Source organism: Panthera uncia, chromosome A2, assembly GCF_023721935.1.
Source record: "Panthera uncia isolate 11264 chromosome A2, Puncia_PCG_1.0, whole genome shotgun sequence".
NCBI classification, from domain to species: domain Eukaryota; kingdom Metazoa; phylum Chordata; class Mammalia; order Carnivora; family Felidae; genus Panthera; species Panthera uncia.
Window position 1 is genome coordinate 117,197,621 of NC_064816.1, and position 15,954 is coordinate 117,213,574.

Here is a 15,954-nt window from a genome sequence, read left to right on the forward strand (position 1 = left end):
ATTCATAGTAGCCCTTCATAGTGAAGTAGGTTCTGTTTTCCTGTTTCACAGAGAAGCAAAATGAGGCTCTGAGAGGTTAGGTAAGAACTTACTTTTAAGTCACACAACCCATTAGTGGTAGAGTTGGGCAGGTTATCTAGCGTTTTCTGACTCCAGAGCCTCAGTTCTTATGGCCATGAGTTGATTTATCTAATTATTTTGTTTCTCTTGGGAGATTTTTTTTTTTTAAGTTTTGAATATTCTTTAGTATTAGATGGTTTGTCATGGTCATTTGAAATTTTTGAATTGGAGGGTCATACATTATTTTAGAGTTTGGCATTGATTATCGATGTATAAAATGTGCAATAAATTGGAACAAGCAGACATGAATAAGAAACAGCTTCTTCCTTCAAGATCTTAATATCTAGTGGGAAAGAAAAGGTATATGCACATTTAATGAATAGACAGGGAAGGGAACCTGACTGAAATATGCACAGAGTGGTAAAATTCAACTTGGAACACTTACTTACATGATTTCAGATGCTTGCCAGTCAGTAGCTATTGTAACTGAACCAGAGACACTTTTGCTTTATCTTTCATTGTGAGATGGTGAATGTGTGAGTTTTAGGTCAGTCCCAGAAAGATACTCCATTTTTCTAGAATGGTAAATGGTAAATTGATAAATGGAAAGTGTGTGAACTGGTTATGGTTTTAATTTGGATATCTTGGGGGTTAGGTTAATTCTGATGTTCTTGTTTTGGGTGACTTTTAATGATGGATGGGTTTTATATATAATACTCTTATCTTATGCCCTGTTTTTTTTCCTCAGTCTTTTACATTAATTATTTTCTTGACCTATCCTTTAGCTTGATAACTATGGACAGCAAGAACTTGGGGATCTTTTTGTGAACTATAATGTAAAATCCCCCATTACTGGAAATGATCTGTCCCCTCCAGTATCTTTTAACTTAATGTTCAAGACCTTCATTGGGCCTGGAGGAAACATGCCTGGGTATGTATCACTTATTCTTTATGTAATGAAGGTATTAAAATTTCTCATAATAAAAAGTGAACATCATTATCAGCCATGAAGGAAAACTTTTGATAAGTGATATGTAGAAAGTGCAGATAAATATATTAAGGAGAAATAATGACAGACATATTATTAAGTATATTCCTTCTAACTCTTTCTGAATGTAATTTTTTTAGTGTATGTGATAATTTTTTTTTTGTCACAAAATAAAAGTCTGTGATCATCATGTCTTCTAATTATAGCTGTATAGGGCAAAAGAGATAGTTGAAGAATGATTTTGGAAGTCATTGAATTTATTGTTGAAGGACACTTAGGGAAGAATTTTGTCTAGATCAGCACTTTGCAATAGAACTTTCTGCAGTGGTGGAAATGTTCTGTAATCTGTGCTGTCCAGTATGGTGGGCATCAGCCACATATGGCTTTTGAGCACTTGAAATGGCATTAGTGCTTCTGAGAGGAACTGAATTTTAAAATATATTTAATTTTAATTAATTTAAATAGGCATTCGACTAGTGGCCTACCATACTGAATAACGTAGGTTTAGCTTGTTATTTTACAAGATGTGGTTTTCACAGTAAAGAAAGCTGAACAGCTTACAATATGATCCAGAGCTGGAATCTGTATTTACAGATTTCTTCTCCATGTTAACACACTTAGCCAAAGTATTACACTTCATAGCTTCAGATATTTTTCTTACGGTCTCATTGTAGAATAATGGAGTGTAGGCATTGGCTGAAGCTAGACAGATCATGTTTCCTGGAGTAGAAACTAAAGAACAATGAAAAGTAATTGTGACAGAATGTATTACTGGAATTGTTTTAGTCACACACTGTGTTGATTTGGGATATTTTATGGAGAGAGGCCAAAGGCAAGCCTTTCATTTTGACAGTACATACAGAGAGTCATTAAATGGGCCAAACCCTCTGACCTGTCATCCCACTCCTGGGAATTTATCTGAGGAAATAATTCAAAAGGAAAGGAAGCTATAGTTATCAAGAGTACATAAATTAAAAGTAGAAATAATCTATTTAATAATTTGAGATGGTTAAGTAAATTATTGTAAAGTAGTTCATTTTAGTAAAATACTCTGCAACTGCTAAATATGTTACATTTTTATGATTATTTAGAAAATGGAAAAATAACGAACACATCATTTTACACACTCTACTTATAAATAATGCATATAGGGGCATCTGGCTGGCTCAGTTAATAGAGAATGTGACTCTTGATCTCGGGGTTGTGAGTTTGAGCCCCATGTTGGGTGTGGAGCTTACCTAAAAATAAATAAACAGACAAACTTACAGCTTTAAAAAAAATGCATATAAACTGTAGTTCTGCTTCTATGTGTATCAAAACTGGAAAGCACCACCAAGATGAGGAGTTGGTGTGTTAGAGTGAGAGCAGGGTGAAATTATAAGTTAATTTTTCTTTGTTGTTTTGTTTTCAAGTTTGTTTATTTTTGAGAGAGAGAGGGTGAGTGCCAGGAGGGGCAGAGAGAGAGGGGGACAGAGTGTCTGAAACAGGCTCTGTACTGATATTAGAGAGCCCGATGCGGGGCTTGATCCCATGAACTATGAGATCATGACCTGAGCCGAAGTTGGATGCTTACCTACTGAGCCACTCAGGTGCCCCCTTTTTTTGTTTTAAAGTTCTTTTCACAAAATATTTATTTTGAAGCAGGCTGTTGGGAAAGCTTTCTTAGTTGATACTTTTGCACAGAATACTTTCTGTAAAATAGAGGACAGTGGATATCTTGGAGTAGTTGCTTGGCTGTATCTTTAAAACATGGAGGAAAAGAGAAGAAGCCTCTGGCTGGAAATGTAGAACACCACAGAAAAGAAAATGACAGGGAGGATCCGGAAAATTGCCTGGCTTGTTGTAATGATCGTGATGAGTGAGCTCTAATGTCAAGTGTTAGCCCATAATGGATTCTTTTGAGCCATCAGCAGCACTCTCCTGGGTGGGTTCGTAGAGGTACACCTAGGCAGGGTCTTATTTTCCGAAGGATCCAAAACTGTTGTCTGCCTCCGTGTAAATGATTAACCAGGTTTTAGGGACATTGAGAGGTGCTATTTGACTCACTAGAGAGATAAAATAAAATCACATTTCTAGTAGTAGTATTACCATGCCAACTGCTTGATACATTCTCTAACACGGGCTTGAGAATGCTCGCCACCAAGAAAAATGTGTATTCCTAAAACTTTTCTTTAGGGCGCGTATGTACAGTTTTGTGCAAAAATAGTATAGTATTTAGGACTTTGAGGATTTGTATCTAGAGTTTCAGATTTTTGGAACACAATTTCTTTCCTTCTAACCAACTGATTTATTTAAACTCTTAGGTACTTGAGACCAGAAACTGCACAGGGGATTTTCCTGAATTTTAAGAGACTTTTGGAATTCAACCAAGGAAAGTTGCCTTTTGCTGCTGCTCAGATTGGAAATTCTTTTAGAAATGAGATCTCCCCTCGATCTGGACTGATCAGAGTCAGGTACTGCCCATATTATTCTGCTGGTAAAAATCGTGAATGACCTTGGCATTGAATGGGAAAGGAAATCTTGCTATGTTGAAACAATTCTGCTTCATTTTTACATGGGTTAGAATTTATTTTTGTCCTCCAAAAGATTATGTTTTACATTTGTAACCTCTGGGACATCAGGTAGTTTTGAGTAACTAATATGAACTGAAGGGAAAGGAAGGGAGGTGAAGGATAGGTCACATTTCTCACCTCCAAAATAATCTTTCCCCCTTGTTCATCATATGTTTAGAGAATGGCAAGATCTTGACTGTCTAAACAAGGGCATTTTCTGTCAGTGGTGATATATATAAGTATAGGGTGAGGTGGGGATGAGGTGATGCTTATGAGAGGGAGTCCTCAGTGTCCAGGGCAAACAACAGTGCTCGACTTGGGCTGAGAGTGCTTCCATAACCAGTTGACATTCCTCCAGATACTTGAGGCGTCTATATGACAGAAAGGCCAGCTAACAGGCTTATTTTTATCTAGCCTACTCACTCGCTTCTGTTCTAATAACCTCCCTTTGCCAGATGTATCCAGGAATATGTAGGGCGGCATATTAGCACTTAGTTAACATTTTTCTTTAGAAACATACTGTGACTTAGCTGTTTGTGACTTAAATTTTTTGTGGTTTCTATACATTTTTCTTACTAATATCATCTTTTGGGGTAATAAAGTCCATATAAAAATAAGATGTAGGTAAACCTAACTATCTTAGGCTCCAAATGATTTTCCACAGCCCCACCACCCCATCCTTCTCCTCTCTCCTTACTCACTGTAATTACAGACTTTAGTAATAGCATGTCCCAACCACTGACTCTACATCAAAGCACCCAAACCACCTGCCTAATCTTGTTAGTCCCCATGACCCCCACTGAGGAAACACTCCTGTGATTGACCAAACTGTATCTTCAGGCCTATGATTCCTTCAGCCTTCTGGTCTAGAAAGGGGAGACTGCACAGAGGAAGGGCTTCAAGACTTAGAAAAACAGGTGGAAGAAAAAAGAGGTGCAGAAAAAAAGAGGTGGTCAGAAACTTTAGCCAGCTATGATAACAGTGCAAAACTTGTCAGGTTTGAGTCTTTTATTTTTCTGTTTTTTTCTGTCTTTTTTTTTTTTTTCCTTTTGTTTTTTGGCTTTCTGTCTGCTCCAGTAGTGTCTGCAGGCATGCTTTCAAAATACCGAGGAAGCTGGGTAAGACTAACTTTGTCTAAAGCCGGTGTTTTAGAGAGGGTTTACATCATGTAGAGTAGCTCTTGGAAGTTATAAAGGATCACAAAGTAAGGCCTTTGGAATAAAAAGTGGTAAATCGGAAAACCAACTCAGAACTGAGGAGTGATTCTAGGAGTTAACTGGTGAAAGGCTGTGGGACTTCATGACATTTTATTCCTTGGTCATTTTCACTTTATTATTATTATTTAAATTTTTTTCAATGTTTATTTTTGAGAGAGAGAGAGAGCACGAGCAAGGGAGGGACAGAGAGAAAGGAGACCCAGAATCCAAAGCAGGCTCCAGGTTCTGAGCTGTCAGCACAGAACCTGATGTGGGGCTCAAACCATGAACTCATGACCTGAGCCGAAGTCGGAGCTTAACTGACTGAGCCACTGAGGCACCCCGGTCATTTTCACTTTAAAGCATCCTGTCTGGATTCTGGCTGGTTTTTGGTATATGCCCCTGTAAGATCCTGACTTAGAAGGCTGTTCATTCTTCCATGAGCCAGTAACCCCGTGTTTTTTGTTACATGGGTTGGGTAGGGCTAGGATTTGTTTAGTGTTATGATTTCCTCTTGATGACATAGGGTTATTAGGTCTTTGCCTGGCTGTGATTTCTTTAGGTTGGGAGTATTGGAGTGTTCATATGAAATTTTTAAAATTAATTAATTATTAATTTACGTTTATTTATTTATTTTTGAAAGAGAGAGGGAATCCCAAGCAGGTTCCACGCTCTGTGCCGAGCCTGATGTGGGGCTCAGTCCCACCACCCTGGGATCATGACCTGAGCTGAAATTGAGTTGGATTTTTTTTTTTTTTAAGTTTATTTATTTATTTTGAGAGAGAGAGAGCAAGAGCGAGCATGGGTGAGAGAGGGGAGAGAGAGAGAGGGAGACAGAGAATCCCAGGCAAGCTCCACGCTGACAGCTCGGAACTGTGAGATCATGACCTGAGCCGAAATCAAGAGTCAGAAGACGCTTAACCAACTGAGCCACCTAGGAGCCCCTAAAAATTTATTTTTACTTTGATTGGCTGGTTCTGTCTTCTAGACCTATATGTGTTTTTGTTCTCCGCAGTTCCAGGTACAGTCTCTGAACTCAAAGACAGGAGACTGCTGGTAAAATCCGTGTTTAGTTTTGATTTCCACCTCCTGTCTGTGAGCTGACAGATGGAAAGGCTTTGGCAGCAGATTATTTTGGGATTCTGGGCCGGGCCCTTATTTTGATATGCCCTGCATTTTAGATGTTCTATTCCTAACAGCCCAGCTCTAAGCTATGTAAGGACAGATATTGTGCTTCTCTGTCATGTTTCAATGCACACAGATGTTTGATAGTGGTCAGAAGACAAGATATAGGTGCTGTGGGGCCAAGTAAATACCATTAAAAAATAAAATTTAAAAATCAGAGCTCTTTTGCAATGCATTTCATGTATTTTTAAAACCCATTTAAGCAATTTTTCTTTACTTTGAAACATCTGAAATAATCATGAAAGTGCAGTAGTAAATGTGTGTGTGGGGGGGAGAGTTTGTTTAAAGAAGAGAGATTTGATTTTCACTCATGGCTTAAACCACTTTTCCCTCAATAGTTACTTAATTGCCATTCAGGGAAATCTCTTTGGGAAACCATTACTATATGCATATTTATTTCAGCATTATGCAGTTAGCTTAGTGTTAGCCTGTTCAATTTATACCTTATGTCCTCAACCTTGAATAACACTTTATTCAAGAAGCTGTTACTCTAAAGAAGCCAGCCGTATGGTGCCATTATCTGTCATTTACTTGTTCAGAGCAAGAAAAAGGAAGAAACCAAACTGCTATAAAAGCTAAAGAACAGTTTCACTTCATTTTTAATTTCACATTGGAACTCATTTAGTGTATATTTATAAAGACTTGCTAGTGCTTTAAGGAAAACCATTTTATTTGGAAGTCACTATTAAATATCTCATTTCTTTTTTGCATCTGACTTTGGCTTAAGTTTTCCTAATATTAAAAACTGTATCAATCTGTTCTTTAAAAATTATTTTCCATTGAAAGTAAGAATCTTTTGTTGTGGTGGTTAGTATCAAAGGAAAAACAGAGATGGACAGTAATGAAAGTGGTAGAAACAGATTTTATTCAAGATTATTATGGTAGGGGAAAAGGATCTCAGTATAGAACAGGGCTCAATTTTGAATATATCATGGGTAAGAGGGGATTTATAGCCAAGGAGCATGGTGGGGGTCAGTAGTTAGAAAATTACTAAAAGGGAATATGAGGGGAAAGGGGGATTCTGACTAAACCAGCCTAACAGGATCTTGCCGAAGGCAGGCCAGGGTGATCAGATACCATGTGGGGGATGGTGGAGGATGACAAACCCTAAAAGATACCAGAAGTGATCACACGTAGCAAGCGGGGGAGGGGTTCTGGCTAAATTGACTTAGCAGGGTGCTTGCTAAAATTGGATTTTACAAGGAAGTGTACAGATGGGCCTAGGAGGAGTTTCAGGAGACTGAATAAAGTTTGGCCAAGCAAAGAATCTTTGTCATTAGATAGAAGGAGTTAATATTTGAGATAAATTTGACTGTATTTATTTCTTTAAAATACTATTTAAGCAAGTAGTGAAGTTTTCATTAATGTGTCTAAAAATAACAACTACCTACACAAACTTAATCAGACTTTTTTTTTTTTTCATGCCATTCCCTTAGGAAACAATTTTCTTGTTTAGTGATAAAAGATTCCTGTCGTGTGAGGGGTTATATCATGGTAGAATAAAGTTGAAAATAAGGGCCTCATTTATTTTTTATACTTAAGCATGCCACTTTTATGTTTTTGCTTCCAGAGAATTCACAATGGCAGAAATTGAGCACTTTGTAGATCCCAGTGAGAAGGACCATCCCAAGTTCCAGAATGTCGCAGACCTCCACCTTTATTTGTATTCAGCAAAAGCCCAGGTCAGCGGACAGTCTGCTAGGAAAATGCGCCTAGGAGATGCTGTTGAACAGGTAAGATTCTGTCGGTAACTTCCTTTAGGTTATTCCTCTTCAGGGACTCCAGCACTTAACAAATTCTGTGTACTGAATGATAAAAAATTTACTTTAGCAGTCACTGTATTATTTTATTATTTTTTAATTTTTATTTATTTTTGAGAGAGCATGAGCGGGGGAAGGGCAGAGAGAGGTGGGGACAGAGGATCTGAAGCGGGCTTGTGCTGACAGAAGAGAGCCCGATGCAGGGCTTAAACTCAAGAACTGCGAGATCATGACCTGAGCTGAAGTCAGGTGCTTAACTGACTGAGCCACCTGGGCAACCCGGTCATTTTATTTTTTATATGGTGTCTGTTTTTATATAGTATTTATTCTATACTATTGTTATAATGGGAGGAAATTACGTGAACATGCCGATTTGTGGGCCATTGGGTCTAACGTGAAAAACAGATTTAGCAGAGCACTTGGAAAAAAGATCTTGGTTTGAACTCTGCATTATCAATCCAACTTTTTTCAGTATGTGCTACTTTGGGGGAGACATTGTGACTCACAGAAAGCAAGCCCTCGGGATTTTAATCTCTTCTGTATTGGGATAAAGTCTTGCATAGAATAAAATTTCTCCAATCATTTGTCTGGAGAAATGAGTGAGTGAAAACTTTCTTATAGTAGCCGTGGCCTGATAGTGGAGTGAATTGCTTCAGGAAACAATGAACTTCCTGCCCCTGAAAATACTCCACTGGAGGCTGGGTGATAACTTGGCAGCTATTTTGTAGAGAAGAGCCCAGCAGCAGGTTGGAGATGGGGGCTAGATGATTTCTAAGATCCTTCTGGTACTGTAATACTAAGATGACACATACAATGTGGGGTGTACAAACTTCAGTGCATAAGGATACGTTAAAATCCCCTCAACGTGTCTTATTACTTCTGTTAATTCAGAAGAAATATATCTTCCAATCCATAGGGTCATTATTATGAATGTCATTTTTAATACTGTAGTTATAGAGGGTGTGAGGTATTGGGCTGAATTTTTTGCTGACCCAGTGAGTATGGCAGAAAGATTTTGAATCACTCCATTATTATCAGCTTGTTAACTTGACGTTAACCCCATTAAAAATAGCCACAGTCACATTCTGGGTATTTGAGATTGTTCTGAAAGCTGGATAAATTAGCTTACTTTGTGTTTCGAATGTTTTTCAGTAGATTATGAATAGATTGAAAACGGTATGTTGGCCTTTGAAAGAATGTGCATGTTTTTTTCCTTCCTCTGTGCTTGCTTGCATGTTTGCTTGCTTATTTATTTACTTGTTTATTCATTAATTTTTTTAGGGTGTGATTAACAACTCAGTATTAGGCTACTTCATTGGCCGCATCTACCTCTACCTCACGAAGGTTGGAGTATCTCCAGATAAACTCCGCTTCCGACAGCACATGGAGAATGAGATGGCCCACTATGCCTGTGACTGTTGGGATGCCGAATCTAAAACGTCCTATGTAAGGAGAATGGAAGGGTTGTTAGCATGTGACCGTCACGCTGTTAACTTAGGAGCATGAATATCAAAATTGCCTTTTATGTGCTTTATGTCAGAGTGGAACAAGGAGAAAAGGTTTTTTTTTTCTGAAGCAAAATGGAAAAGGCAATTGCCTCATGCCCCCTCATGTCCCAAGAGGGCTTTGTAGACTTAGACGGCTTTAATGGAGACAGAGAGTAAGAGAGAGACACAGGGAGAGATGGAGAGAGAGTGAAAGTCTAATGGGGCAGTGTTGGTGTGTATATTCTTGGGGTGGCCAGTATTTCTGGTAATATCCCTGGGTGCGCCTAAGATGGGGTGGCCTCCTTCCTGACAAGGACCCCAGAAAGTGTTGGGAATGGTGGTAGGGCCGAGTAAAGAAAAACATGGTGCTCTTTGTTTAGAGAGCTATTTGGTAGGTTTTGGCAATAGACAAGGAGATTATTATCTCTTGTTTAGGAACTACCTTTCTTCAAATTCTGTGTATTTAACGGTTATTCAGAGAAGACCTCCAGGTTACTGCTTCACTGTACCACCCCATCCCCACCTCCCAAACATGAACATTCGTACTGGAGCTTAGAAGTGACAAACATTTGGGCATAGGAGGGGCGCCTGGCTGTCTCTGTCAAAAGAGCATGTGACTCTTGACCTCTGGGTCATAAGTTGGAGTCCCACATTGGACGTAGACATTACTAAAAATAAACGTTTAAAAAAAAAAGTCATTTGGATATAGGTGATGCTTTCTGCTCTGGTGGCGGTGAGAACAAGGTGGCATCCAGAACAAGGAGGTGGAGAGCCTTCTGGCATTTCCCTTATTTGGTACTGGAGAGGCGTCTCAGTGACTTTTGACAGTCATTGGTTCCCATATGCCCTTCACTCTTTACTTTTCAAAATGACTTTCTTTTAATAGGTTCATTTTTGAGAATTAAAAATAAAAATGAGTCATTTAAAGATGACTCATTTTTGTAAAACGAAAAAAAGTAATTCTGAAGAATATTATGTAGAAAGCGAAACTTCCAGTTGTATATATCTCCCCAAAAGTGGTTCACGTCTCTTCTAGATCAGGGATCAGCAAGCGTTTTCTATGGTAAATGTAAAAATATTTTAGGCTTTGTGGATTTCTGTTGCATATCTTCTTTGCTGTTGTTTCTTTTATTCTTTTTTTTTTTTAATGTTTATTTATTTTTGAGAGACAGAGACAGAGCACGAGCAGGGGAGGGGCAGATGAGGGAGAGAGACACAGAATCAGAAGCAGGCTCCAGGATCCGAGCTGTCAGCACAAAGCCCAATGCGGGGCTCGAACTTCTGAGCCGTGAGATCATCATTTGAGCCAAAGTTGGACACTTTGGCTGAGCCACCCGACTGAGCCACCCAGGCGCCCCTTATTCTTTTTTTAATAACCTTAAAAAATGTAAAAACCATTCTTAGCCCCATAGGTTTTTCCAGCCACTGTGTTAGATGACTTTACATGCATTGCAAACATACACACATGTATATATGTATAATGGTATACAAATACCTGTAGCGGCTGTCACCGATGTTTTAAAATATTCTTTTTCTTTTGTGAATTTAGGAAAGAATTTCTGTAATCTGTTAAGATTTTCTTATTACATTCTTTTCCTCGTAGGTTTGCATGACAGACGTATGCCAAAATGATAGTAGTCATTACTTTTGGATTGTAGGTGAATGCTCACTTCTTTACATGTTTTAGATTTTCTGGAATTTCTTATTTACAGATCAAACCAACAAAATATTTCCTGTTTTGTGTGAGAGAAGATTATTTCTTTTCTCTTTAAGTTCCCTTTCTTAATTTGCTCTGACTCTAATTTCACTAAAGCAGATACAGATTCTTGTCTTGCAGTCTCAATTTAAATTCTGGATGTGGCCTGGATTACATTTTATTTATTCCATTTGTTTCTTCATTTGACATGTATATTTGGCAAGGGCCGTGTACCATTCTAAGTGCTTCATATGTATTATTTTATGTAATCCTCCTCATAGGTTCTATTTCTGAGGAGGCTGAAGCACTGAGAAGTAATATGCTTGAGCCACACAGGTAGTGAGTGGTAGAGCTGGGACACGAACCAGGGCGGTCTCACTCAGGCCCGTGCTCTTAACCATTGTGCCACATTGCTTTAATGAAGCCTGCTACTTCATGCTCCTCCTTTTCCGAGGGCCCCTGCGAGCCGTGGCCAAACCGTCAAGTATTGGGAATGAGAAAATGTGGGCTTCAGTCCGGGAGAGGTGACGAACAGCATGGTGACTGTGGTTAATAACGCTGTTTCGTATATTTGAAAGTTGCTGAGAGAGTAAATCCTACAAGTTCTGTAACCATGTCTGGTGCCGGATGTTAACTGGACTTCCTGTGGCACTCAGTTTGCAGTATGTATGAATACTGAATCAATACATTGCACACCTGAAACTAACACAATGCTGCATGTCCATTGTACCTCGATGTTTTTTTACAAATAAAGAAAATATTTTAAAAAAGGGCATGTGGGCTCAGCATTGAGATTAGGCTGCAACATTTTACGGAAGGTCATTGGAAAGCTAAACAAAACCAGAAGCCTAAAAGTACCAGGCACTTCTCAGGGGAGGGGAGAGCTCCTTTAAAGATTTTTTTTATTGTTTTAAGTCCTCACAGTAGTGATTTTATTAAATTAGCTGCTTTATAAAATGTCATAGTTGTTAACAGTTTACCAAACTGTAGTGACCTGGTGCAATTTGCTGAGCATGTTGTAGAAAGGAAAGGAAATGCCAAAACCCTATTCAAGTTGACCCATTGCAGCCTAGAACAAAGGAGAGTTGTTTCTCCTTCACTTAAATCAGGGAAATGAAACAGGTAAAGAACTTCCCTGCCCATCTGAAGCCTCTGTCAGTACAACAGTCCGCTCAGTAGAAACTAGATGGTCTATGCATTCGAGAAAAGGCTTTAACACTTTATTATTGTGTACTTCATATTTTATTTATTTCAATTAAAAAAAAAAAAAGTTGCTGAGACCTCTAATGCTTCACCCTTTTCTTCTCCTTCCTCAGAGGTAAGCACTAGCCCAGAATTGTTGCCATCCTCAGGCATGTTTTTGTAATGTTACCTTTTACTATGTAAATATGTTGACATCTTTCGTGAATGTCAGATGATCAAGTTACGTGCTTTTAGGCTTCGTTCTTCTCTTTAATTCCTGTTTTGTTGTTGTGGTTATGTATTGGGGCTTCTGAGCTTACGAGGTTTATATTTGCCCTCTCTAGTCCCCACACCCCGCGTGGTAACATGTGCTTGGAAAGCTTATGGTTGCGATGGTTGCATTTTTCCATTCTCTTTGGATCAAAGGCCAAAAACTACATACGAGAAGGACTAACTAGATATCTACTAAAACAAGCCTTTTACTTCTTTAGATCTTACTCAAATAACAGGTTATTAAAGGTCTTTGAAAACAATGTAGATTGTGCTTTTGAAAAGTATCATAGATATTAACAGGAAATGACCCTGACATCTCTGTGGTGGTAATGCTGTGAAGTTTTAGTCTATGACTTAAATGTTACCTGCTCTTTACCGAGATTTCTTTTGTTGGGTAGGAAACTGAATCGAACATTAATGCCCATGCTCATGGCCAGCCGAGGTGTGTGTTTAGCACAGCCACATGATGCCAAGCTGTGACAGCAAGTAGACACTTCATCCTCAGAGAGTAGTGGTTTTTGCCAGATTCATTTGGAATCACGGTCACAAATTTGAAACACATCTACTGGTTTTGTCTAAGTTCACATTTTATTTCCATACATAAATCCTAGAATATATTAGTTTACCCCACATTCACAATATGGCAAAATAAATCTGTCCAAAAAACAAGACAGTTTTGCGTATATGTGTGAATTATATTTTATAGGGTTGTTAGCTGCCTGATATATAAAACTATTCCCATTCCAAATATTTATAAAAGATGAATGAAGATGCTATAATTGAATTATCTTTGGGTATGTGAAAGAGTTATAATATGCATGCATCTGTGAATGAGCTCAGCGTAAGTAATAAGTGTTTTTATCTGTTGTGTCTTCTTAGGGCTGGATTGAGATTGTCGGATGTGCTGATCGTTCCTGTTATGACCTTTCTTGTCATGCTCGAGCCACCAAAGTCCCACTTGTAGCTGAGAAACCTCTGAAAGAGCCTATATCCTTTCTGGTCACTTTAACAACTCTGGACTCAAGTGTAAACATCCTGAAAATGGCTAAGTCCATTTCTGTACACTCTATGGATAAACTGAGATGTTTTGGATGTTGTGGCAACACTTATTTAAACCTATTATACACTTGTCATTGCTTCTTTCCTGTTCTCATTTTTCTAATCCGACACACCCATCCGATGTTTGGTCTTTCAAAGAAGCATATTCATAAAAATGCTCTGAACATCTTTCACAGTATTGGCCAGTTTTTGTCAGCTGTTTCCAAAATGCATTTCCCCACACCTGCACCCACCTACATGCTCTTTGAATAAAGGGCACCTGGTGAGTACTACTTCTATTAAAAGATGAGTGCCATTTAATGGTAGGTGAAATAATAATTTAGTTCACTTGATCTGTAAATCCGTAAAGTAGAACTTTCCATTCTTTACCAGGCAGTGAGTTTATGAGCTTACCTCAGGGCTAGGCCAGTGACAGGAAATAGATCCTGTTGTGTTTGAGACATTTCAGAAGTCCGTTAAATGGTTAGCAGAGGTTATTATGCTGTGTATCAGGGTGTGTTGCTGATTAGATAATATCCCTTTCATGTCACTATAACTTTGTAAAAATCTCTGTTGACAGCATTTACCTATTTTGAGTGAGGATTTGTCTGAATGATTTTGAGGGTAGTTATTTCATTTTGCATTTGATGTCAGTATAAACAGTGTCTGGGATGCCAATAGAGAACTGGTCGTTGTTTTATGTCGACGATGGATTGTTCTCAAGATCATTCCCATAGTATGGCAGTTCTGTGTTTTTGGATTCCTTGACTACTTCATACAAAACAGTCAATGTTGTTCAGTTTGAACCCAATAAGGGAGCAATTGGGAAGGCATATAAGAAGGATGCAAAGCTGGTGCTGGAATACCTTACCATTTGTGAGGAGTGCTACATTACAGAGATGGAAAAACTACTGAATGAGAAAGGGTAAGATTTAAGATATGTACTCTTTTTTTTTTTTTAATTGGGGAGAGAGAGAGAGAGAGAGAGTGTATGCGTGGGCAGAGGGAGAGAGAGAGAATCTTAATCAGGCTCCATGCTGAGTGTGGAGCCCACTGTGGGGCCCAGTCCCATGACTGGTATCGTGACCTGAGCCAAAATCAAGAACTGACTGAGCTACCCCAGGCGTCCCTAAGATGTGTACTTTTATCTGCTTCAGTTAGAGATGTTCTCTCTGCAGGTTCTGAAAGGGTGAGATCAGTTTCTTTAGAAATTTTTTGCAGGTAAGTATTATCTCTTGGCTATATTTCTAGAACTGTCATTCCTGAGATTTTGACATTATAGCCTGGAAATAGATTTGAAATGAACTATAAAGATCTTTTTTCCCCCAATAGCTTTCTTAGAGGAGGAGACTTGTCCAAGGAAGTGACTGAGGAATAATTAGAAATGACATATGCCTCTCAGTCATTGCTCTCTTTTTGAGCTTTGGAGTGGTCTCTGTAATTGTTTTAAGCATGAATATAAAAACAGTAGAGACAAATCTGTAAAGGAATATGACAAAATCCAGCACTAAATGATATAAAATGTACCATGTTTGACAAACAATAAAAAAATTTGTAAACACATGAAAAAGCATGAAAACATAGCCCATATTGAGGAGGTCAGTCAAAAGAAACACCTAGAAGTGACAAACATGATGAATAAATACATAAGGATGTTAAAACAGTAATAAATATGCTTCATATGCTCACAGATGTAAGGGAAAACATGAACATCTGAGGTGAGAAATGGAAATATATATATAAAAAGAGACAGTGGACATCTAGAGGCAGTTTTGCAAATGAAATTTCACCAAATGGGATGAACAGTAGATTAAACATCGCAGAAGGAAGATCATTGAACTCAAAGACATAGCAATAGAAACTATCCAAAAAGAAGCTATAGAAAAAAAGAAAGACTGGGGAAAAAATGTCCTTTGGATTAATATGAGGCTGTCTAACATATCTGTAATTGGGAGTCCCAGAGACGGTATACAGAGAAAATAGCTGAAGATACATACAGTTGCTCAGAAATTTCCAAATTTGTTACAAACAGAAAACCCAGATTTAAAAAGTTCAAACTCAAGCAAAATAAACACAAAACCACATGAAGGTACATTAGAATCAAATTGCTGAAAACCAGTCATGAAGAGAAATGTCCTTAAAGTAGCCAGGGGAACAAAGGCTCATTACATTAAAATGAGCAAAGATAAGAATGCAAACCACAGCACAATAGAATAAAATCTTTTAAGGTGCTTAACCAAAAATCCTCTGCCAAGCAAAATACTTTCTTACAAACAAAAGCTGAGAGAATACATTGCCAGCAGACCTATACTAGGTGAAGTGTTAGAGGAAGCTCTTCAGGCAGAAGTGTGGAAATTAGCTACCAAAGAAATAAAGAGCTCTAGAAACAACAATTCATAATATGGGTAAGATAAAGGACATTTTATTTAATTTCTTTAAAAGATAATGTGCTGTTTAAAGCAAAAACAATAACAACATATTGTGAAATTTACAACATACAGAAGTAAAACGTGTGCCGTCAGTAACTCAAAGGATGA

At 38.2% G+C, this 15,954-nt stretch overlaps 1 protein-coding gene across 1 annotated transcript in view; it reads left to right on the forward strand.

Annotated features, from left to right (window-relative positions):
- The window catches only part of GARS1 (glycyl-tRNA synthetase 1), a 44,953-nt gene that overhangs the window by 18,363 nt on the left and 10,636 nt on the right, over positions 1 to 15,954 (forward strand). Inside the window, exons 7-12 of the mRNA XM_049641651.1 lie at positions 846 to 991; positions 3,352 to 3,501; positions 7,552 to 7,714; positions 9,023 to 9,187; positions 13,259 to 13,371; positions 14,202 to 14,342. Of these exons, the coding sequence (XP_049497608.1) occupies positions 846 to 991; positions 3,352 to 3,501; positions 7,552 to 7,714; positions 9,023 to 9,187; positions 13,259 to 13,371; positions 14,202 to 14,342 (878 nt within the window). The remainder of the gene's footprint in view (positions 1 to 845; positions 992 to 3,351; positions 3,502 to 7,551; positions 7,715 to 9,022; positions 9,188 to 13,258; positions 13,372 to 14,201; positions 14,343 to 15,954) is intronic.